The 24,762-nt window shown below is 53.4% G+C and overlaps 5 protein-coding genes across 5 annotated transcripts; 1 reads left to right on the top strand and 4 right to left on the bottom strand.

Moving 5' to 3' along the window:
• Positions 1 to 6,298: 6,298 nt before the first annotated feature.
• NCS57_00824700 (uncharacterized protein) lies at positions 6,299 to 8,353 on the top strand (the record flags this gene model as incomplete). The annotated part of the gene is made up of 2 exons (XM_053058070.1): positions 6,299 to 7,415; positions 7,512 to 8,353. Exons 1-2 carry the CDS (start codon positions 6,635 to 6,637, stop codon positions 8,351 to 8,353), a joined length of 1,623 nt encoding a protein of 540 aa, XP_052911901.1. The 5' UTR covers positions 6,299 to 6,634.
• A 5,181-nt stretch (positions 8,354 to 13,534) lies between these two features.
• On the bottom strand, positions 13,535 to 15,309 carry NCS57_00824800 (AA-permease domain-containing protein; the record flags this gene model as incomplete). The annotated part of the gene is made up of 3 exons (XM_053058071.1): positions 13,535 to 13,667; positions 13,722 to 13,833; positions 13,887 to 15,309. The coding sequence occupies 3 exons, from the start codon at positions 15,307 to 15,309 to the stop codon at positions 13,535 to 13,537; spliced, it is 1,668 nt and encodes a 555-aa protein (XP_052911902.1).
• An 881-nt stretch (positions 15,310 to 16,190) lies between these two features.
• Positions 16,191 to 17,008, bottom strand: NCS57_00824900 (uncharacterized protein; the record flags this gene model as incomplete). Its single annotated transcript, XM_053058072.1, has 2 exons — positions 16,191 to 16,708; positions 16,759 to 17,008. 2 exons carry the CDS (start codon positions 17,006 to 17,008, stop codon positions 16,191 to 16,193), a joined length of 768 nt encoding a protein of 255 aa, XP_052911903.1.
• Positions 17,009 to 18,526: 1,518 nt separating this feature from the next.
• On the bottom strand, positions 18,527 to 19,409 carry NCS57_00825000 (uncharacterized protein; the record flags this gene model as incomplete). Its single annotated transcript, XM_053058073.1, has 2 exons — positions 18,527 to 18,781; positions 18,837 to 19,409. The coding sequence occupies 2 exons, from the start codon at positions 19,407 to 19,409 to the stop codon at positions 18,527 to 18,529; spliced, it is 828 nt and encodes a 275-aa protein (XP_052911904.1).
• Positions 19,410 to 22,220: 2,811 nt separating this feature from the next.
• Positions 22,221 to 23,116, bottom strand: NCS57_00825100 (uncharacterized protein; the record flags this gene model as incomplete). Its single annotated transcript, XM_053058074.1, has 2 exons — positions 22,221 to 22,933; positions 22,978 to 23,116. 2 exons carry the CDS (start codon positions 23,114 to 23,116, stop codon positions 22,221 to 22,223), a joined length of 852 nt encoding a protein of 283 aa, XP_052911905.1.
• Between the last annotated feature and the right edge of the window lie 1,646 nt (positions 23,117 to 24,762).

Below are 24,762 nucleotides of genomic sequence, written 5' to 3' on the forward strand. Positions count from 1 at the left end.
ATCAAAGAAACTCAAGGCGAGTTGATCCACTGTAGAACTGGACTCGTCACTCATATCGTGATCTCAAGCTCAACGGCAGTAGAACTCCGGCTCCTGGGCCTAACCAGTCAGTAAAGGCCAATTCAGCATCACCAAGCTGTCCGTACAGGGTAGCCGTCACCCGGCCTCCGTGTTTTGCCCGGCCCCGCTCCGTGACGGCATCTCCACTTGCAGCAGCAACACCGGGTGACGGATCAGGAGACGGCCGAATCTGTCTGCCGTCCTCGTGCCCGAGCAAACTCTGCGCTCGCGTGGAAACACATGACACTCCCTCCATGCCCATGCCCCGGGCGCAGGCTATTGTCGGTACTTGGTCCCCCGGATCCCTGAGGCTGAGACGGTGGTTTGACATCTAGGAAGGGCAAAAGAGAGTCGAAGTGACGTTGGGTCTGCTTGGATCGTCCCACGAATCTGATGCCGCAGACGTCTCCTGGCCGTCCACCAACCAACCACCTCGTCCAAGAAGGAACCAAGAGATCTCCGGCTGAAGAAAGCTCTCGATGCAAATCATCCATCCACCATCACACACACACACTGTCCCGCCCGTTAGTTGGAGCCCTCGAGGCGCCGCGGATGTCATCCCGCCAGCTCTACACCACCCAATCCAATCGTCGCCGCCCCTACCACACTGGCCTGGCCACTGCTTAGTCCTCAATCCAGGCAGCCCGATTCGCCTCCTGCGCCGTTGAGGGGTCTCGACTCTGCGCCTGCCTGGCTGATTTAGACTTCGGCCACGGCGAGTGCGTTTTCTGCGTAGGGGACCACAACGCCCAGAGTCCATGCGACGAACATGTGGTCCACGGTCAAGCGAGCCATGGCTGATCGCCGTCCGCCGCCATGACATGCCGTCAAGTGGCGAAACGCCAAATGAGATTGATAGCGGGCGAGCGAGATCTGCGCTGAGCCAGACCCAGACAACGGTTTGGTTTGACTCTGGCTGGCAGCGGGGTTCCGCATGCCGCCGTGGCTCCATCGTCCCGTGATGGCGTAGTATCATGTCCCTGGCTCTCCAATCGCCGTTGCATTGTCCTCCCTTGCGTCGAACCGCTACGTAAGGAAGGCCCGGACATCCTGCCTTTGGCGGTGAATCTGCTCTGCCATCGACCTCGATCGGCCCATCTCGAAACGTCCCGGGACATCCCAGCTGTTGCGTCCGACGTTTAAGACGGTGGGCGAATTGAATGCAAGAAGGTTGCCCTCTCGATCCAGGTGCATGAAGTGACCGAGACAGAACAAGACGGTGAGCCTGTTGCTGCCGAGTCTGGATACCTGCCTGCTCCCCTCGGACCACTGACAAGTCCAAGCTCAACGACTACGGGTTGTTTCCTCTGCAAGATCCCCAGCCGAGACGCAAGGATCGCTTGATCTGGCTAGAAACGCCTAATGGTCGGGGGGAAGCAGGCGATTCTGTGTTCAAAGCAGGTGTCATGCTGGCAGTCTCTGCTCCCTATTGGAGCCCTGCCTTGGTGATAACTCAACAACCGCAGCCATGGCTCCGGGGAGGTGGCCCTGGCGGGGACGTGATGGTGCGCTCTGCGACGCCGTCCATCGCCGTGCCTGTTTCTCTGACCATCTCCCGATCGAGCTGTTGAGGCTTGGGTCTTGTGCCGTGCGGACGGTGCTTCCCCAGTGCCGGCTGACGTCTTTCGCTGCTCACACTGCGGGCATTGACGCACGATCATGACTCGGAGCTATCGACGGTTGTGCGTCTTGTAAGTGAGTGCGTGACGGCAAGGTTGAGGATATTTCCTATTGGACCGATATGCCACCAGCTCGAGAGCTTGCATCTGCACCTCTTTCCTGGATCATCAACGACTATCCCAAGTTGTCATGTCCTTTATGCGAGTCACAACCAATAGTGGCACGTCGACAAGTCTAGTTTCGGCCCCCGATGGATCGGCCAAGCATAACGGGCGGCATGTCGAATCAGAACGGCTTGATGTGCTTCCCGTGCAGGAGAAAGGTGAGAGCTGTGACGGTCACCGCCGGTCAAGTCACGGAGAGCAGGTTTCGGTCAGAGCCAGCTGCCCAGAATCAGCTCATGCATGAACTGGATGAATCTGTCCCGTGTTTGGCGGGCTGCTTGGACCTCGTCGATTTGCTTAGCGGGTGTGATAAGTGTAGGGAGCACTGTAGAGTACGTAGTATCCATCGTCAAAGGCGGGAAGTGTGAAATGGATCCTCCCGACAGTCCTGAGCAATGTCTGGAGCGAGCGCCGTGCCTCAACTAGAGTGTATGATCGACGCCCCAGACTGGCCGCTTAGGGGAGATTCGAGACAGGTTCCTTAGTGAGGCACTCTGGCATCAGAGGAATCAGTGCTCGCTCATCTGCCTCGACGCCCTGGAAAGGCGTTGGCAAGGGCGGCGAGAATGGGTCGATTCCAGGGGACATCCCTGCTGGACGGCAGCGCCATGGGGGCGCCATCGCATGGCACCCAAGGCAAGACCTGGCCTGGCTGCATTCGTACTGTAGGGATCAAGCGACTTGCCGTCAACCGTTCTCCATTCTGTATCGATGCTCGTCAGGTGGAGGTTCCTCTTGAAACTATTGTTTATTCGCTGGTCTGGTCTGTGTTGTTGCGAACACGAAGCTCAAGCAAGATAGTTGGAAGGAAGGGGGAACGAGATCTTGGCGCTAGTCTCAACGCGGCCTAGATCCACCCGTGATTTGACATGCCATCCATGCATAGGCATGTTGAGAACATCACGGTCAAGTTGAGCAACAGCAGCGAGACAAGCCAGACCGCCCTTTTCTCCAGGCGCAAAACATGCCAGGCTATCGCTGAGACCAGGGACCTCTCTCCCCCATCGCAGCCCAGCGACATGCATTTCTCGCATCATGACCCGTTCCCCAGCGCCTGTCTGGCATCTGCCAGTAATGGGACATTGTCTCGTCCCCGTTTTTAGCGACAGTTCAGTGGGCGAGATGGGGTATTCCGGGGGATCTCGCTGTTGACAGCGGCTTTTGACATGGAATAGGGTAGCGGCACGAGTGAGACAAGGCTCGAGAAGGACGACAATGAGAGCTTCACCCAACATGTCCTTTGCCAACACGTCTTTTCAATGTCATAACATCCATCACGCGGCGGAATACATACGTGGCTGAGGCCGACGGATGAAGCAGAGACAACAGGCAGAGTCACTTGCTCATGAGGACAGAGCGAATGTCAATAACAGACACGCTCCAACTGGCATGCCCTGTGAGTTCAACTCGACTCCCCAGCTGTCAAGGCTCGGATCTGGGGCTCCAGCCATCATGGAATGCGCGTGGAGGCGAGGCACCTCCCGGCAAAGGGCAGGTGAATGAACCAACAGCAAGCAACACATTGATTCATCCTCGCCCTCAACCCATCATCAGAATTAGCATCAGGATCAGGATCATGTCCATGCCTTCAACGGGCAACCAGATTGCAGCGTGACAGCAAAGTGGACGACAACGGGCGCATTCCCTCTGCCCAGGGCCGTCCGTGATTGGACGCCTCCTCTGCAACCCGTTTCTTGTTGACAGCCTCACTTGTCCCACCCGGCCCGTCGTGGCCTGTAGTGGCCTGTCCAAGGGGCACGTCGACTGTCCACGCTCACACGCAGCTCTCGCAAACAGGGGGCACAGACACACACACGGCCTCGCCCTCGCGGTGAGATGCATCGTCGACAAGAGTTCTGGGACCGCTGGGGTTGTACTGGATGCTGTCGTGGCAGGGTTGTCGGCATGTTGGACCCCGGGATGGTCACCCCAATCAGAACAACTCCAGTTCTGCACCCGTCTGCTTCGAGCAATCCCATGGTCTAGGGTCTGCGTCGCCCATGCCGGCATGCGCCCAGTAGCCGTCCGGGTCGGCCTGCCCTGCCACCGTTTCCCTTCAGCAATGACTTGACACCACGTTTGAGGCCTTCTGAGGAAACGCCGTCAGAAGGATACGTGCAGAGACAAGCCATATGGCTACCAGATGGATGGCTGGCCTCGCTCCAGTGTTAGACAAGGGCTACATATCGTTCTTTTCACAGGCGTCTGTTTGATAGATGAGATCTCTGTGCTGGGTCCTGGACAGCCTCACGTTGCCGCCTACAACGCAGAGCACACTCATAGCACACAAACACGACTTCGCTTACGAGTGAAACGTACAGTTGCTTCACAGAGGCGCAAATCCTTCCTTGTCAGCCTTGACAAAGGCGAAATGATACACATCGCAGTTAGATATCATCTCCGGCGTGCACCAATCACAGCTCAAAGCTGGCCCGGCACTGGTTGAACCAACTCAGCATCAAAAACGAACTGGGTGCGGGATCCAGCCACTCAGGTGCTTTCTTGACATGTCGATCTGTCCTGGCTGTGCCCTGCACAACTTGCACCTGAACGAGGCCAGACATGTGGTCCAAGAAAAATGAGACCAAAAGGGCAGAGTACCTCTAACCATTAGGAAATACCACTACTCTGTGACGAAATATGCCGCTTAAATATACTAAAGTTTAGGAAAAATTATGATTACAAGACTCAATACTCTAGAAATGCTCTAGAAATTACCTGAGATTCTTTATTACGAATAGGACTCGTTTGAGGCAGGCATAGAGTGATGCCTTTGTACTGGAGTCTCTTTTTTCTCAGACCGCGTGCCAGAGTAAGACAAGACGAGCACACATTTGACACCCAGACCTGGCCAGCGCCTATCCGCCTACAGCAGGCGCTCTAGCCCCAGAACAGAGATGCATGCTGCCGACCCGTCGTCGTCTCGTTGGTGCTCGCTGAATGGGCGGCCCATTTGCCGTAGTGATCGGCAGCTGCAGCAGTGGTGCCAGTTCACCTTCAGCCCCCCCTTGCGGGCGACTCGACGAGGCACTTTGTGCAGCAGGAGAGAGGCTGGTTGGATCGAAGAAGCCAAAGAGAGGAGCGCTCGATAACATCCTGAGGCACGAATGCTGCACTGCACGCAGAAAAGATGCAGAAGGGTCTCAGCATGGTCCCCAACTCCATGACTTCATGCATTCCTTTCCGCAAACACGTCGGCGAAGCGCCACAGACGCCTGCCTGTGGTTGCCACGAGCCAATCGCTCGCTGCATGGCCGGTTTCCTTCTGTTCGATCGAGGATTCCAGCCAAGGTTTGCAGCTCCGTTCCAGCTGCGCTGCTTCTCGCGGGACCAGTGGTCGGGCAAAAAGCATGTGTAGGTACGAAACGAAAGCACCGCCGGACTTGACTCCACCCAAACTCTGTGTGCGGCCATCAAAGACAAAGAACGAACGTGTGTGTCTCGTCTCGTCCAACGCCGGCCTCCGAGGAGGCTCTCCTCTCTGCCGCCTCCTTCGCCTCGTCCTCGCCGCGCCGGCCGGGGCGGACAGGTCAGTCACAGACGGAGGCAAAGTCTGAAGCTGGGCGCGGGCTTGGGGTGCGGGTGCGGGCTGCTGAGCCAAACTGTGATCCGTCACGGGGCTGTCGATTATGACGATTCGCCCGACAGTGGAGAGGGAAGAGGGGAACAGGGGGGGAACAGTGAAAGGACACGCAACACAGGCACTCACTGGGGAGACAGTGAGAGGGAAGGGGTGTCAGCAGAGCACACAGCGCACACAACACAGAGCGTACCGACGGATGGGCGCCCACAGAGCTCAGTGCACACAAACATGCACACGCACCCGACCACTCCGCCCAGGCAGGTCGCCAGCGATCTGCCAGCCAGCAGCAGCCCCATCGATGCCTCTGACTGGACGAGGATGGGTGGCCTGGCAGTGGGCCGATGGATGGCGTTAGTGCTGAGAGCCCGAAAGAGGGGGGCAGCATGAGAGGAGGCCTGGCCTCTGGGGAGGCAGTGACACAGAGGACCACACAGCGGACCACTTTATTTCGTTGTGTCAGAGCTAACGATCCTTGCCTCTTCGTATATTGCTCAGCGTCACCAAGGCGCCACCCCTGTCGAGCTAGTCGACGCCCCAGCACGCCGCATCCCAGGCGAACCTTGAAGCAGTACATGGCGCCCCCCTCCGGCTCCACGCCTCGCTCGACAAGAATAGACGGAGCAGAGCATTAACGCACAACGAGGCCAAGACAGGGCCCCATGTCATTAATCTCTCCAAGCCGACCAGGGTCTGATGAAGCCGGTGGACCCCCCTTGGTGTGGGTGATCCACGCAATCCCAAGCCTGAGGCTTGCGGCTGGGTACGTACTCTGCCTTGGTGTGTCGCTCGTCCGCCTCGTTCATCCTGCGCGAGCTGTTATACTGGCCTCTTCCCGGATCTAGCTTGAGAGGGACCTCCATCACCACTTTCACGACATTCCTTCCGACTTCCTTCTTCCATCACCGGCCCTGCTCTCGCAGACGTGACCACTAGGTCCTCTTGTCGCCCTCCTCGGTCCCGTCAAAACCTCCCTCTCTGCCATCCTCCCCACGACAACCTACCGACTTTCCTTGGAAGGCGACAGGCCAAAGACTCAACACCTCTTTTGCCTCCCTGCCTATCTCGACCCGTTGATTCGGCCATCGGGACAACCCACGACAACAACCACGCAACAACAACCACCCTCAACAACAACCCGCAGGAGCTAAACTCAACCCGTTGGACTTTGGATCAGGATCCTTTTCTGGCCGTTGGAGAATCCTCTTTTATGCTTTTTCCTTTTCTCTCTGTCTCTCCCGTTTGGATATATCTCTGGCCCCAGGACCACCACTCCCCAGTTCTAGGACTTGTTAGATATCAACAGATAACAATGCAGCACCATGCCATCTTCGGTTACCAAACCCCTCCGGCGTCGCCTGGTTTCGACAACCCCAAGTGCACCATCCAACAACCCTTTGCCGTGCCGCGACACTACCCGACACGGCCACTTGCTCCGGAGGAGAGGCTAGGCCGGGTGCTCGAGGGCACTCTGCAGCTGACTGAGATCCTGGGAACTGGCGCGTATGGCGTTGTCTACCTCGCTGTCGACCTCAAGACCGGAGGTAAATACGCCGTCAAGTGCCTCAGCAAGTTCAACCCTGATGGAACCCAATTGGAGCCCCGCCAGTTTGCCTACCAACAACGAGAGATCCGTCTTCACTGGAAGGCATCCAACCACGCCAACGTGGTACAGATGCTCAAGATTGTGAATGATCCCGACTGCATCTACGTTATTCTCGAGTATTGCCCCGAGGGCGATCTCTTCCTGAATATTACTGAACGTGGTCAATATGTTGGTAAGGATGAACTGTCCAGGAACATTTTCCTCCAGATCCTGGATGCCGTGGAGCACTGCCACAACCTGGGAATCTACCATCGGGACCTCAAGCCGGAGAACATCTTGGTAACAGACCGTGGAGACACTGTCAAGCTGGCCGACTTTGGCCTTGCTACTTCAGATGATCGATCCGAGGACTACGGATGCGGTTCAACATTTTACATGAGTCCAGGTACATATCTTTCCTCCCCTTCGAACTGATTGACCCCTTTGATCCCCTTGATGCCCTTCACCTTTCAGACAACTAACATTCCTCCCCCTCCTTCAGAATGCCTGGACCCCTCTGCTAGGAAGCCCTACTACATGTGCGCCCCCAATGATGTCTGGAGCCTTGGAGTTATCCTCGTCAACCTCACCTGTGGACGCAACCCATGGAAACAAGCTTCCTTCCAGGACTCCACCTACCGGGCCTATGCCGGATCCAAGGACTTCCTGAAGACGATCCTCCCACTCTCGGATGAACTGAACGAAATTCTGGGACGGATCTTCGAACCCAACCCTGAGCAGCGGATCACTCTCAACGAGCTCCGAACCAGGATCATGGCCTGCTCTAGGTTTACCATGCCGGCCGTCTCTCTCCCGACACCACCGGCCTCACCAGACCACACTACCGAATACGTTTCTACCGAGGATGCCATCATCGACGACTACGACTACGACTCGCCTCTGTCGCCGGCTTCATCCTCTGACGATGAGGGCTCGCTCACATCGAGCGGCTCCACCATTGACGACCTGGACGATGACTTTGACCAGGAACGCCAGATGCCGCAGACTCCTCCGGAGTATGCACCCCACGCTTTCGACCCCGAGGAGCCCAAGGAACACCAGCTCATCTACCACAGCCAGGAGTTTGTGCCCCAGAAGTACTCTGGGCCTGTCCCCGTCCCCGTGCAGGTGCCGGTGGCCGTTCCCCCTCAGCCTATGCTCTGCCAGCCGGTTCCTGTACCCATCCAGGCTCCCGTTCCTATCCAGGCTCCTTGCCAACAACACAAATCCTACTTCCCTATCTGGGATATGGTAAAATACGTTCAACATGTGCCCATCCTGCAGCACCACATACCCTTCCACCAGCAGGTCCCCTTTATGCCTACGTTCCAAGGCTGCTATTAGATCTCGTCATCAAGACATGATTTTGTCTGACTGAGCATCGACGCAGCCGCCCCTTACACAAACTGGATGAGATACCCCCCGAGGCCCAACACCAACAAGCCCCGGACCCCCCTTGTTTGATTCTTCAGGTTCCCTTGGACATTACTCGACATTTAATATCGACCCTTGGCAACACATTACCATCCCCAGGGACTCCTTTACATACTTGGATGCACCAAAAAAAACACCCCAAAAGCCGTGCAAGGATTACGCCAACCAAAAACAACGTTTAACGACCCAACGAAATGAGAGTCCGGGACTGGTTCTTTTCGACCCTGTATCTTTTGGACACCAGATCTTGTTTGGTTTACACTTTTTTCTATGTCTATTTTAACACTTTTGGAAAACACCTTTTTTCGAAAAAGCGAGGAGTTTTTGTATTTTCTTGAGGAAACTTATGAGGAAGGGGCAAGATATCAAATTCTTGTAGAAGCATGAAAGTCTGGCGCAGCGAATCTTGTACGGGGTGGCACTCTGTTGTTTTTGCAAAGAGATTTCTTGGAGATGGAGTTGTTGATTCCCCCTTTCCCCCCTTTGTTTGTCTTGTACCCGGCGATTTATACTCTTATGCCTTGGGAAGGCCCTTTTTCTGGAAAATATTCCTCCTGGGACGCAACGAACGCCTGATACGGAAACGACTATGTCTTTCTAATTTCTCACCACTTTTTTTCATCACTACTTTCATCATCTGGAGGCGCCCTCTTTCGATAGAGACGGAAGAATGGCCGAGACATTCACTTGGTCTGGATCAAAGATACCTTTTTTCTTATTTTCTACATTCACTTTTCTTATTTGATGACGGATGGGGGAAGAAGATGGGGATGGACTATGTTTTGCTTTTTCGTTTCCGCGACGGGAAGAAGAAAAATGGCAAGGGTCGATCGAGATTAGAGAAGAGGAACATGGCTCGATAGCCAAAGCATTTCGCGCAAAAGATGGCGCAAAGCAAAGCAAGCAAATACGTTTTACTGAGCTGAGCTGAGGGAAAGACGGCACCTCGCACTGCAGAGAACAGTGCATCTGCCGATCAACCAAATGAATGACAAACAACGACTTTGAGATACCTCACTTCAATGGCTGGCCTTAACTTGGGTGAAACTTGACTTGTGAACAGGCACAGATACATGCAGACATGTACATGGCGGTGATGTAGAGGCCTCGATGTTGGCGTCACAGCTTCAAACAAGTCTACAGTACATACACAGCCCGGGGGAGTGAAACACCAAGACGCGGAATCACCGGCGGCGGGAACTGGCAGCACCACCTTCTTCCCAGTAGCGCCTCGATGGGATGCGTCTAGTGATGCACGACTCCTGAACTCATCGTCTAGGATCACGGCATCGTCGACGGTGTGCTCCATCCTGGTGCGTCACGCTACGGCATCTGCACCATTGGCCCCCGTCACAGAAGCTGCAGAGACAAGAAAAAAAGCAAAGCGATAATAACGCGGGAAAAAAGAATGAGGAAGCTACTGCAGATGCTAGTCTTGGCTCACGAGATTGGTTGGACAGGGTCACAAAAACAAGGCGGAAACGTGGCGGCCAATGGGGTCAGGGGGTGGAGCAGGGCGAACGGCATTGTGTGTCTGGAATGAAGAAGATGGATGAGTGGAGAGACCTCAAGACGAATCAGGAGAGCCGGAAGCCGAGAGAGAGAAAAAGGTGAGGCGGGCTCGAGGAGGGTAGCGTGATGGGACGGAGACGATCATTGGGGCGATGGACCGCACGGGAAGTGTGACGGTTCTGGTGTTGGTGTTGGTGTTGGTGACCAGGACAAGATGGTGTTGACAAGGTGATATTGAATGATAAGTCTTTATTAAGGGAAGAGAAGCTATTCTCAGCCAAGCAAGGTCGACGTTTCTGCATGTGACCAGTCGAAACATACACATGAGGTTAGGATCGTCGACCGTTGATGCTGCTCTTGTCGTCGTAGTTGTCTCTCTCCAAGATAGATACGTCTAGTATGAAGAACAAGCTTGTGAGACAGACAGGCATGGACAATGGAACGATTCCTCTGCCGGAGAACAAGCTAGTGATTCTCTCCGCTCTACAACGAAGAAGAAAAAACAAGTAAGAATGAATAGCCAAACTGCCAGGCGCTTTTTCTTGGCTCACCGCTGCAACACGCATGCAACGATGGACGGAACCAGCGTTTCGTCCATGGCTGAAACTGCGAGCGAAAATGCTTCTTCTATGGAATGACCTGATTCCGAGAATACACTGGAATGCTTTCGAAAACGCTGTTTTCAACGGATAGCCAAACATTCCTGAACCCTTCGAATGCGACTTTTATTGAATCCGCATGTCCGGGACTGTCAATATCGATCATCCATCCCGCACGGGGTGCCACGAGGTCCTTCTGTCTCTTTAGCGAGAAACTCTGAGTCTAATCTCGCCAAAATGGACGCCCATTTCATCTCCCGGGGGGTCTGGAGCGTGCCGATCACAGTTCGGGGCGGGCGGCGTTGCATGTGGGTGAGCGGCACAGTCTCCCGTGGTCTGACGGAGGGGGGAAGCGAGTTGGGTTGGGGGAGATTTCTTGCCAAGGAGGATGGATTTTTGGTCTTGTCCATCTGCGGCTGAACTTTGAGAGGATGTGCCATCCCCAGTGTCGCAGATTTCTTTGTTTAGCATGAGTGTCGCAAACACTCACCAACACACCCACCACCCCTGGAGGCCCGTCTCTTCTCCCAAACTTTCCCAGTTCCGTAACACTACGGAAAGCAAAGGGACCTTTTTACCATGGACTCGGTCCGAGCTGTGACTAAACTAACTAAGCCCATATCGTCGGATGGCGTCGGGAATCATGATGCCACAGGGCTTGCTGTCAAACTAACCTTGAAGCTTTCTCATGTACGATAACGTCAAAGACTTGATTCCTTTCTTCTCAACGGTAAGAAGCAAAAACAGGAATATCACCGAATAACACAACATTCCGCAGAATTGCTTTCTCTTGACCACACCATCTTGACGTAGGTGGGGGAAAGGGAACCGTGGATCTGTTCTCGGCCCTGCGCGTGGCAGCCCGGCCGCATGGGGCGGCTTTTTCACTAGGAGAGTATCGCGGCACGGCGGGGGGGATGGATAGTTTTAGTGTTGTCCGAGTCAAGACAGATGTTGGTCATGACGTTTGAACTATTGGGAGCGTCATCACAGCATCAAGCTCAAACCTCTGGCTAGTCATGTTCTTCTTTGTTTATCGTTATTTTATCATGGATGATTATTTCCGAGCGGTTCGATTACAAAGCTGAAGATTGTGTTTTGGGTGGCTGGACTAGACATTTGAGGGTGTTGCTTGCTTCCCAGGACCGAGATACCGGGTCAGCATTTCCGGGTAGATGCGACGTAGCATATGTTTCGAAAGAAAAGGTTATGGTTAGAGATGGGACACGTTGTAACCTTGTGGAACTGCCGTGATGGCTGCAATGTGTTTGGCTTTGAGCTGAAGCTGAACTCTCGTAGAGCGAGGGACCTTTGGGAAGTTTGATCAAAGGTGTTTCTAAACCTAGAAGCTTTGTGTTTGCTGGTTTGACCGGAAGTTTGCGTGCTCTTGTTGCTTGATGTGCCTTGGACACTGGGCTCAGGCGGCATATCCTCTTGAACGCAGTATTCAAGGGGCATCTTGTCTAATATCATACGAACACTCTATTCTAGGGGGACCTCCTGCTCAAGGATATGACCAAGGGGAATCATTTCCCTAAGATCTCATTAAATACTGAGTTACAGAGGCATGATCTCTCAAAGATGCCCTTTCATTCATTGGCAGGGCTATCCTTCTGGGTGCTTGGCTTGGTTGATGGCCACCGACCTCGTCAAGCGGGTAGAGTTTGACAAGTTGAATTAAGCCGAAGCACCTTTACGAGCTGGATAAGGGTTTTCTCTAATGAATGAGTGACTGTTTCTATTGTGATTACAGTGTTTAAGAGCCATCTGTTGCCGTTTGACATGAGTGTCCAGTTGTTGTATTCCGTGACAGTGTTGCTGGAGGGAACGTCGACCTCAAGATACCCATACTTCCTGATGTGAAGAAGTTGCGTGGCTCTTAATTGAAACACTTCAGCTCTTTAAAACCCTTCTTGAGAGTATGCTATGTGGTTTCAACCTGCCAAGCAGAGTCCTCGACCGGCGGCCAAGCAGCATAGTTCAATGTGTGGACTGGTATAACTAGTATTGTAGTATGGTTCGAGGTGTATAATGGACGAGGCTAACGATATGCCCGTGAATCGTGAGTTTGGATGAGTTCTGACCTCCTAGCAGAGGGACAGGAAGGGACGGATGCTTCTGGGTGTTGTTGCGCATGTTATAGGACTTTGCCCGGGGCTGATCCAAGGCAACGTCAACTTGGACATAGAATGACCACAGGATGTGCTAAGGTGACACTGTTCTTGACCACAAGTTGGCCACGAGTTGACCCAAGGTGATGCTAGGTTTCGTCTCGGAGAGAGTGTCAAAAAAAGAGAAGATTGGGGACTCGGGGTGCTTGGATATGCTAAACAGAGTCGGTGGTCCTTGTTCCTCTCTCGGCGTGTTTGAGGTAATTGCATACCCTCCGGTAGAGTCTTGAAAGACAGGCGCCTTCATAGCCTAAAAGAGCTGATATCGAGTATCTATATTCTTTAGCTCTTCTGAGATGGCTTCTGTGGCCTGTATCCATAGCTAGGGGACAACTTGCATGTTCCATCCCTCATTGCCGCCTCTGTCTGCCACCCCCCTGACCATCGGGTCAGAATGAGCATGATTATGTGGGACATATACGAAGGAGAGTCGGATTGATAGTGTTTCGTCGTAGATGAGCCATAAGGGAAGAGAAGGCGAGACTGTGACATGGTTCTTGATACTCTGAGCTCACATCACTCCTGCATGCCCAAGAGGAGACCATCTTTGACCAAGGCGGCTTCTCGAGGGCTGCCCATCCCTCTTCGTCATCACAGAATACTTGAGTGAGTTGAGTGAACCGTATGCTTATCGGTTTAAGTGGTATAGTCATGTGGTTGAGCTACTGTTTGGTTGGAGTTGAGATGAGGAGAGGCACTCCTACACCCCACTCACGTTGTAGGAGGCGAGCCAGGACCGAGACGTGATTTGAACTTCTAATTCATTGTAACAATGCTCTACTCTATGGATGGCGTTCCCAGGGTCGGGTCTATACCTCCGCGGCCCTGTCCTGTTCCGACTTTTTAATTGCGTCTTGAAGGGGTATCTCGGATAATGACACAATCTTTGTCTTCTTGACAAACTTCCAAATGAGGTATGCAGCTATGACGAGCGGGATGTCTCTGCCAGATTGTTAGCTAACAGATCTTGGATATAAGATGGTGCGTGACACTCACAAGTAGGATGATACAAAGCCAACAGGGTCCCAGTTGCCTTTTGTAAAGACTGAGAAGCCGCCAGTGAAGAGGATGATCAAGCACATGCAGAGGGCAACAATGGAGGAATAGGCTGCTGATGTTAGAGAATGCAACACGTTAAGTATCTGGGTAGTGGGAACTTACGAGTCCATGAGTTGTGCCAAGGTAAGCTGGTAACGGGGATGCCCTGCTTCTTCATGGCGAGTCGCAGTCTGATATGGTTCAGGAGGATGGCCGACCAGGAGACAAGAACTCCAGCAGCAGTCAGGTCGACGAGCCACCAAAAGACAGTCATGGCTCCATTCGAGAGACTCATGAAGCTGAGGAACATGAAAGCGGTAAAGAAGAGCACACACACGTAGGGAGTGCCCCACGAAGTCGTTCGGAGAAAGATCTGAGGTGCCTGACGCTTAAGGGCAAGACCATACAGGACACGAGTGCCCGCAAGAAGACTCTGATTCGATGCTGACCAGGCAGAGGTGATGACAACGGCGTTGACGACGGAAGGGATGGCGGGGATACCAGCAGCAGACGCGGCGATAACAAAGGGGCTCTGAGCCGCTTGTCCAGACGAATCGTTAAGACGCTCATCGTTGCTCGGAACCAGCATGCCGACAATGAGAATGGCCAGGATGTAAAAGACAATGATGCGGATAAAGACATTCTTGCAAGCCTTGGGGATGGCCTTTGCAGGGTTCCTCGTCTCGGCAGCAGCCATGGCGATGGACTCTACACCCGCAAACGAGAAGACGGCGCTCGTCATGACGGACCAGTATCCAAGAAACTTGCCCCAGTTCCCCGTGGCGATGTGCTCGACAAACGGACCCGGATCCTTCCAGTATCTGAAGCCGATCCGAGGGGTTCCTGGAACTCCTCCGAGGTTGATGACAAGACCTAGGATGATGAGGAAGACGACGAGCAGGATCTTGAGCAGGGCGAACCAGAATTCGACTTCTCCAAAGACGCGGATAAAGGCGAGGCCGACTGCTGCGGTTAGGATGATGAAGATGATGATGAAAACGGAGGGGTTGATGTCGGTCCAGAACTCGAACAGCACGCAGATGGCCGTGATCTCGGAGGGAACAGATAGAACATTGCCGTACACGAGGTTCCAACCGATTGCGAATCCCCAAGCTGGATCTACCAGAAACTCTGCATGCCGGACAAAGGCACCCGTCACGGGGAGGAGCGCCGCAACCTCTCCGAGGGCAAACTGCACGGCGCACACGACGAGGCCGACGGTCGCGTAGCCGAGGAGAGCACCGAGGGGACCGCCCGTCTGCACCGATCCGCCAAGGCCGAGAAACAGGCCCGTCCCGATGGCGCCGGCGATGCCAAGCATTGAAAGGTGCCGCTCCGCGAGACCGCGCTGCAGACTGCGCTCCTCGGTAGCGGTAACAAGGTCGCCATTCGCATCATTGAGCACCGGCTCGGGTGAGACGTCTGTCTCTGAACTCGGCTTGAAAAAGGCGGTCATGGTTCCGAATTGCTGTCGTCGAGCCTGAAGAGGAGAACTCGAGAGCAGAGGCACCCGCGTTGATATGATGTTCTCGGGGCTCGTATTCATATTAGCATCGCAATTGCTCGAGCCTATGGTGCAATTGGGGATTCTCCAGGGTCTATCGGTCCGTCAGCGATGGGTAACGCGATGGTAGCGGACATGGTTGCTGTTTTGATCATGGCGTGGTGGAGTTTTTCCCAGTGCTGTTGGGTTGCTAAAAGTTTAAACGTTCTAGAAGTGCCAAAAGATGGGGAAGATTGTAATGAGACGCGGATAAAGAAGCCGTTGGTATCCCCTGAAGGGAGTATCTAGATTGGGCAGGTCGAATGTATATACGTCGATAGAGCCGTGCAAGGGCCATATATCTATCTGTTGACCTGGCTGTCAACTCAGTATGCAACTCAGACCCTGAAGATTCGACCTGTCACAGCTTCAACCCGAGAACGGTTGGTCCCTTGGACATACACAAAGCAAGCTATTCCCGTTAATTGGGCCCTTGATTCTCCCTGGTCTCCTCGGTTGGTCCCGTCGCGTCTTTCGCCAACCAATGTCTGTTGATCCAATGGCAATATTCATCTCACGTAGTTGTCCAGAAGTGGCTGAAGGAATAGTTTCTGTCTAGCGCAGAAGCTTGCGCGACTCCCTCACAGCCTGACCACCCTCAAAGCGGTTTTCGCCACTGCCTATCGACGGGAAGCCCCGAGGCCAAAAGCCGTTGTTCCGGCGGTTCACGGATATATCAGAGAACGAGGATTTGCTAATCTTGATTGTATGGGAATGGCCTCATTGGGCCTAAATGCATACGCACGCTCTAATACAAAAAGATAAAATACACAAGAAAATAAATAATAAATGAAATACCTTGGTTTTGCTCCGGGTATCCCCAAACCTCCCTTATTTTCCAATAAACCTTTCTACCGATTACTCCTGCAGGTGATCTTATAAGATTAGGGGGCCTCGTAGATGTGGCCCTGCTGTTGTTGAGGATGGTAGTGACCAACTAGCTCGGTCGGCTGCTGAGGTTTGGGGTCTGGCGGTGGGACGTTGTATTGCTGATACTGCTGATACTGCTGGGGTTGTTGATACTGCGGCTGAGGTCTCCTCATTCTCCTCCAGAAGAAGAATCCTATTCCCGCGAGGGCGAGAACACCGAGTGTCGCGCCGACCGCGATACCCGCGCCGGCACCGGCGGAGAGGCTGTCGTCGTCGTCGGCTTCGGAGCTCGTCTTGGCGGGGCCGTCGGCGATGGTGGAAGCTGCGGAGCCCTTTGTCGTGGTGGAAGACGTCTCGGCGGCGTCGGAGAGGGAGACGTTGAAGTCTTGCGACTTGATGATCTTTACGGCGTCGTCTGAGGGGTTGTACAGGGCGAAGTACAGGACGGGCATCTCGCCCTTGGGGACGGTACGGTTGAACGAGTCCTCGCCGAGGTTGACCTTCCAGAAAGTGCTCTTGCTCGTTACGTTTTCTACTCTTGTAAGACCTATGTTACTGTTGTTGGGTGCCTCGATCTCCTACCTCGGACATATTCTCCCAGCTGCGTCGTTCCGGAAAAGTCGCCAGGGTTACGCTGGAAGACGTAGACGGTGATCTGCTTCAGGTCCGTCACCCAATTGATGAGGATAGTATCGCCCTCCTTGTATACAGGGTTGTTGATTGCTTCGTCGCCTTCATCGTAGGTGCCCGGGTGAGTAAACAATGTGTCGACGCCTAGGACCTTGACGGCTGACGCGGCTAGTAGCAAGGTGGAAAGTAATATCGAACGCATCTTGACCCTGAGCTTCGAGGGTATTCGACTCTGAAGTTGTTGGACTCGTTTATCGTCGTCTCTCTCCCCGACCGTAAGATTCGACAGAAGGTATTCCTGATGTGAGGGGAGAAGGCTGACACAGTAGGCAGGCGGTCGTCCTCCCTTTTGATTTCTCGGGTAGTAAGCCCAAAGGCGCGTCTAGCCCTGTCAGGCCATTGAACCCTGGTCTTGCATTTTGGGGGCCGTAAGCTCTCTTGTTTATAGATGATGCATTGGGGAGGATACGGGGGGCACAAGGATGGGGGGATGAGTGAGAATTACGAGACGTAGCGAGGGGTACGCGAGAGTAACACTCAAACAATACGAGACGGGCAAGTTTCCTCTGTTAGAACCACTACGGCGGAAGCAAAACCCTGCCGTTATGCTCTCGAGCCATTCGACACAACGGTGCCTCCCGTGATGGACTCTTCATCTCGTCGATTGGCCCGCGAGTTCACTGGCGCGTTAGTGTAGAAGACCAGCCTCAGCTAGCGCCTGTATCTGGTACATGTCCTCTAGGAGTGCTCGTCATATCCGAGACAGGTACCCGTCACCGGATGCAGATCGCACCTCGATTTAACCTTAGAAGCTGTACAGCCTCCTACTCAGCCCTGATCCGCGGGGAGGGGAGAGCTACAGGGGTTTGTTATCACGCCAGACAAGACAAATTCAGAGACGGAGAGTGAGCATTCCGAGGTCGCAGTCGTTGCCATATGCTGTAGATGTCAGCAATCCTTTGGAATCAACAGAAACATAGAGAACCACTCATAGCCCCTATCTCATCTGAACATCTCCGTCCCGTATTCTCTCGCCTCTCGGAGACGGACGGACGAATCCTTTCAACAGTTAAACTCCGTCAACAACATGCACGGTCGTACCCAAGAAAAGAAAATAACAACCCATGTCCCCGCAGATGGTGCAACGTTCTCCTCGACGAACCAGCATCCACGAACCAACTAAAAGCGCCACTTTTTCTCACTTGGCTTCTATTCTTGAAACATGAGGAAAACCCCTGTCATCTTCCAGTTGGTCAAAAATAATGCCTCGGGGCGCCCGCCAAGAGATCCATCGGCCGCCCGCCCAGCCACGCAGTTTTAGTTCCTGTGGGTAAATGGACGTGGCAGCAGTATGGGTTGGCTCTCTTGACTTGCTTCTCACGTGGGTTGATACTCGATTAAATTGTTCGATACAATTGACGCCTGACGACCATTTCTAACCCATATGAAATACCAGGTTAACGCCTTTCCTCAGTTCCTCTGCGAATCTCCGTATATTACCCAAGTTGGCATGCTTCCCGACACTCTCGGCCCCCTGCATGGTCCTCTGGACGACCATGGCTCCCGGCAAATTAGAAGCCTCTCCATCATTACGATCCAAGAATCTAAAGGGAAGGGGTCATGATTAAATGATCATTCAACCTCATTCATATCCAGAGGATTGGACATAGAATGAGGTTAAAGAACTCTGAAATCACGCCTCCTCTCTTTAACGTCTTGATCAAGCTGCCGTGCCCTCGCTGCTCTTCTCAGCACCTCGATCAAACCTCTCAGCAACCACCCACGAGAGCAGCCGCAGAGCACCACCCGACGGGTGAGCTCTGCTAAGAGCTTCCATCTTCTCCCGCAGAGACGTCAGGTCCTGAAGAAGCTCACGGAGCCGGCTGTTGATGCCATCGAGCGCTGGAGCGAGCAGCGTCACTCGGCAGCGTAGCAGGAACTTGGTCATTGTCTCGCTTCCCTTGTTGGATTGCTGCTGTCGTACAAGTGTCAGCTGTTGGGGGACTCGAACAGCTTTAGATAGTACTCACGTCTTCCTCTTCCACTGTCACACACGTGTTTAGCTTCTCGGCGAAGCTGTTCAGGGCAGCCGCAATATCGTCCACCAAGATCTTGCAGGACTTGTAGCTGCCCCCAAGACCCCTCCGCATCCGTGCCTCATACACCTCGCACTCCTTCCACTCCTTGCAACCCTGATCCGTCTTCATCCGCTGTATAGTCCTGTCCGAGAAGGCGAACCGTAGCAGCTGGTAAAACTCGAGCTGGAACATGGTATAGTTGCGGTCCAGACTCTTGGCCATACGGTCCAGGGCTTCGGAGTGGTTGTTGAAGACCTTGAGGCGCGAGTCGAGCTGTCGGTACGTTGCGATGGCAGCCCCGATGACGGGGATGACGCCGACGGTTCCGAGTACGATATCAGCCATTGTGGATGGGGAGGATTGATGGAGAGCACAAGCACAAGGGTTCGAGATGTGGCGATTCTTGAGTCTTTCTAAAGGCCATCTCTTTCGCTGTGATAATGGCACAGCCACAGCTTGATCGAGAGACCTCTTCTCATCATGAAGTTTGTCTCGGAAACGTGCAGCGTAAGGCGGGGAGGCCATGGCCAGCTGGGGTTTAGCCTCCTGCTGAAAGTCGTGCAGTCATTGCCTACTCTCCTGCTGCGCCAGCTCAAGAATGCAAACACTTGGATGTTCCTGAGTAAAGAAGTGCAGACGATGCGGAGTTGGTGTACCCTTGGCTGACAGCCGATGCTTGATAAGCGGCTTGCAACAGTTTGGAGTTCCACATCCCTCTCACACGTACAACCGGATGAGCAAGGCTTGGTTCAAAGGAGCATATCTTGCCCTGGTGAGATTTTGAAATGCCAACATGAATAGATATGTCTGAGGCTTGGGGAAGGCTGGGTATTCTTGGCAGGCCGGACGTTGAACAGCGATCTAGCCCTACCGACCTGATCTGGTTACTGTATCCCAGCTGATTATTGATTTCGGATAAAATCGACCTCTACTGTAACGTGAAGTCCCTAAACGGTTATTGTCCTTTCGGCTTGTAGTAGTGATCTATTGTTTGTCCCTGTTGGGGGGGGGGAAATCGGAGCGAGCGTGAGCTATGGATACAATGGCGTGGGTATTCCTGGATAAAGGCCTAAAGAGCATGATGACTGTCTATCAATTTTTCTGCACATGAGATAGTTGCTCTTCATCCCAACACCATGCGATATCTGCATAGTTGCGAAAAACAATACCAGGTCCACGCTGCCATACAGACGCAACTCTCAAACGTACGACAGGACGAATCACATCCAGCTCTAGAATGTCAAAGTGCGGAGCTAATTACGGAACAGCCAAAGAGGTATGCATTCGCCATTGATTGGACACCTCGTATTCTGCATGTCGCTTGCTGGGGTGGAGGATCAAGGCACGGATCGCGTCGACTCCGCCGCGTTTGTGGCACGTATAAGAAGAGGCGATGCCTCGACAAGAAGCCTTCTGGTTCTTTGATCTCTCTGGTGAGGTCGTCTCATACGGCTTCTTGCAGTGTGGATTTCGGTATGCCGCAATAGGTCATAAGACCAAGGCGAGATGACTACTGCATCAGCTTAGTACGTCCCATCCGTTGCAAAGCTGCAGCACTTTTTGCGGGCATGTCCGTGAATGAGCAGGCAGAATCAAGAGAATCTGATCTCCTCAAACGATCAAGCTGTTTGCATTGGGCGCTATTGCCAGGTAAGGAGATCAGCAATGCTTGTGGCCGTGAGCCATCCCAATCTCTGGATACGGCAAACTGGAACTCGGCGATTATTCCTCAACAAACAGCGGAAGAGCAAAGATTTTTGGGCCCATGAGGTTTTCTATGAGATATAGAACCTCTATACAGGAGAAAGAGAGTTTATTCGGTGAAGGCTGGGGGATGGGTGATCGAATTGAACGGAGCCGCCGACATTCACTCGGAGACGACGTCCTCTGGACTCGAGATTCGAGTCATCAAACAAAACGAAAATGAGCACAATATCGACAGGATTGGAAGTGAATAGCATCTGAACCGGAACGGCTGGAATACCCCGAATTGGCAGAGCCTTGGGGAATTGGCAGAGATGCCTTGACCGCGAAAGAAGGCCAGGAACGGTGATTATAGAGGCCATGAGCTCACCGATTGACGACATGACGTATTCTACAAGTAGGTAATATAGAACACACTTGAAATAGGGTTCAAACACATCGTAGTCCATCTTTGGCGAACCTCAAAGAGACCCGCCCAACTCTATGGAAGACAAGAACCCGGCCAGAACGCCAAATTCTTAAAGCTTGTGCACATGAACGCAAGAATAAATGCCACCAAAGATCAGCCATCTGTAAATTAGGTCAAAATTTGCTCTTGAAAGACCCCTACGCTCGCGTCACTCCTCTTTGGATGACGTGGCGGCGCCAATCCATGCCAGGCAGCAGAATATCCTACCAGACCCGAGATCGTGTCCACGAAGCTTTTCTTGGGCTCTGGGGTAGACCCATAGGGCTGATTGAGTGAGCCAGGGAGGGGGTGTGCAGATACGGTGTTGTAGGATTGGCTGGGGTGCTTTGAGGTTATTCGGACGGCAGAGGACTTGAGCCACCCATGTTCTTGAGGACGGCTATTCAGACTTGAGACTAACCTTTGCTCTTTTTCTCTGGCGTACGAAGGGAATTAGAGACGCTAATTGGACCCTGTTCATGCTGTCTCTGGTCCATTGAAACCCACGACGCAGCCTCACTGACAGATTCTGTGCCGTAGAAGCTTGGCTGTCAAACCTCACCAGCCATTGACGAAGAACAAGTCAGTACTGGTGTCAAAATGTTAGAAACCGGCCTAAACGCTGATGGCAACGTAGTTCAAGGCGAAATCTGCGACATCTTTACAAGGCTCGTTGGTTCAAGCCATATTTCTCCTATATTCTAGGTGACTATCGGCATCACAACACAGCAAAGATGGCTCACTTCGCCCTCGGATATGAAGGAAATAGACAATCGTATTTGGAAACCTATCTATAAACATACGCCCGCAACTCCAATCCATTAGGAGAAAACAAGAGATGAAAACCCTTCTATCACTCATTCCCCAAGCCCTGCTTTTTTGGCCAACGCTTCGTCAGGCAAGGAGATAACACATTAAACCTGACTATGAGCCTCCACTAGACTCAGTGCACAGCACATCGCCTTAACAGTTTACGTCACCTCTTTCTTGTGACTTTTCTTTGGAAGCAAACATGGCACCACTTCCAGTGGCGCCTGGCCATCATACAATGCCCCTGAGGGCGGGAATTGTCCCACTGACGGACCCTCTTGCTCTCGGACTAGATCCTCGGTTTGGTTCATCGTACACGCACACGCCCCATCGCGGCCCTCGTTAAGCACCAACGATGCTCCCACCTCGGCCGATTAGATCATGGACAGCATGTGCGCGACGGCGTAGATCATCATGACAGCCAGAGCAGTTGTGCAGACGTAGCGAAGAGCGACATTGTACATCTGGTGACGGTTCCTGCGGCGCGATCGCGAGACAAAATCCGAGTTGTCGTTGACGCGGGGGAACTCGCAGCCCTTGGGCACCGGCTCGCCGAGGAACTCGCAGAGAGGCTCCCATCCGTCGGTGATCTTGTATTCCAGCAGTCTCTCCTTGGGTACCAGGCTGCGGACCTCTGCGTAGTGTCGGCGGAAGACATCCTTGCCGCGGTTGGGAAAGTCGCCCTCGAAAAAGGTATCGAAGAACTTGCGGAGCATGGGGTAGTACATGGAGGCAGCCCAGTCGAAGTGTGAGAGCCATCGCAGCTCGTGATCAGTGACGCGCCAGTAGACGGTCCTCATAGTGGAGGCGTGCCACGAGTCGACGTCGCGGTTGGTGAGGACGACCTTTGCCTCGGGGTAGGCCTCGATGAGCTCCTTCGCGAAAGCGATGGCGGGCCAGTCGCAGACGGCCTGGGCGCCGCCGAGGAGCTGGTCCCAGTCCTTGCGGGTGAAGGGCTCGCCCTGCTTGTCGTACTTTGCGCAGAGGGCGTCCATCCACATGAGTGCGTCGGGGGGGTTCTCGATGGAGCAGTTCATCATGTGGTATGTGTCGACGTAGCCGAGCTGCTTCATGGCGGCGCGCATGGCTGAGAGTGTTAGCTGTAGCCGGAAAGGCGAGAGATGAACATACAAGCTGTGCCGGTGCGTCCGACGCCGAGGATGAGCACCTTCATGGGCACCGAGCGGGTGCAGTTGCGACGGTTGATGCAGGTGTCATTTGTAAAGATGTCGGTAACGGGACGAGGGGTGAACTTGGACGAGTATGCCATTGTGACGGTTGGGAATAGGGTATCAATAGGGATAACAAGATGCTAAACGGGAAGGATTGCAGGTGAAGCGATCAAGGGAGGTGGTTCTGCCAAGAGGAAGAGGTCGGCGATGATGGAAACAGAACGAGTATAAAAGAACGAGACGAAACACGGAAGAACAAGAGGACAATGGTCTTTTACAGCCTCCATCCCAGGACATGTAATGCCACCAGATACACAAATCCAACTCCCACATCCCTCCTCTGGGTGCGTGTACATGAGCAACGTCTCCATAATTCAGAGACCGACCCAACCTCACTCTCTTAGTCCGGGCCCTTCTCTTGTTGATCGATCCCATCATGATTCTTCAGGAGAAGGAACCAGGCGTGGGGAACCGTTGTAAGTGAGTCGTCTGCTAATGACACGCCCCCTGAGGCTCCTGCTCTTGTGGGGCTGTAGCGAGGGACCCATGTAGAGGAGTGAGACATTGCGAGGGCAAGAGCCTCCAGTCTTGAAGTCAACAGCTTCAGTCTGGAGACGCATGATGGGCCTCGAGGTGGATGGAATTACGTTGTATCCAGGCCAGTGGCTATCCCAAGTCATCGCCGTCTTGCTCCTCTTAGTATTCAGGCAGTAAATCATCCTCTCTGAAAGGCCCTGACTCCTCACTCCTCATTCCCTGCAGCCAAGCACCCAAATTGTCCGACTCAACTTGCCATCTTCCCTGTCCCTTGAATGAACCGTACCTTGCAGTTCCTGGAAGGCTCTTCAGGGGAACCGCGGATTGTTTCCCTTGGAGCCTCCTACCCGAGTAACACATGTCCATCTCTTCCGATTGATAGCACGGGCACGAACAAGCTTGTGCTAACATTAGAAGACTTCGAATGTGGATCAATGCATGTTCTCCACATTCACTTAAATAAGAAGCTTACGCGGCCCAGACATTCATCCATCTCCATTCAACCTCTGTTGATGGTTTTGAGCCAAAGAAGGGCAGAGTCAGAGCTCATGGAAACGCCACATCTTAACCGCCTAGGTCGTGTTTGATCTTGCATGTCGACCGTTATCTGGTCGGGAACCCCAACCGGTCACTGGAGGACCAACTGCCATCTTGTGTCAAGCGGTACATGGTTTTGTTTTCATGGAACAAATCTACAGCTTAACCATCCAGAACACTCTGATCAGGGACACGCACACAGAAAGAAGCAACATGGTACAAACAGGTCTCGGCGGCAGATAGTTGGCCACCGACGATATCCAAACTGTGTCGGATGTCGGAGGCCCGGACCATCGGCCCCTCTAATCCACATCCCGACATCAACCACAATTCTCCCTGCGGCGTGAGAGCGCGGATAAGTGGGAGGATTACGCGCGTCTAGGGCAGGGAATCCATTGATGTACTGTGCCAGCTATGCATCGTCACAGCATCATGTAGCGCTCAAGTTGCAGCCGGAGGATCCCATCCTTGCCCTGAGCGGTGCAGCAAGCCACAGCTGTCCCTGGAACACAAACCAGATCGGTATTTATCGTTGCGAGATGGTCCCTGAATGGTTGTACATCTAAGCACTGCTTGCCTTGCACAATATCGCTATTCCACGTATCATGACCTCCATGGGCCCCGCCTCCGGACAAATGCCAACATCGTGTCAACAGCGTGGTGTCTCGAC

Source organism: Fusarium keratoplasticum, chromosome 6 (assembly GCF_025433545.1).
Source record: "Fusarium keratoplasticum isolate Fu6.1 chromosome 6, whole genome shotgun sequence".
Taxonomy (NCBI): Eukaryota; Fungi; Ascomycota; class Sordariomycetes; order Hypocreales; family Nectriaceae; genus Fusarium; species Fusarium keratoplasticum.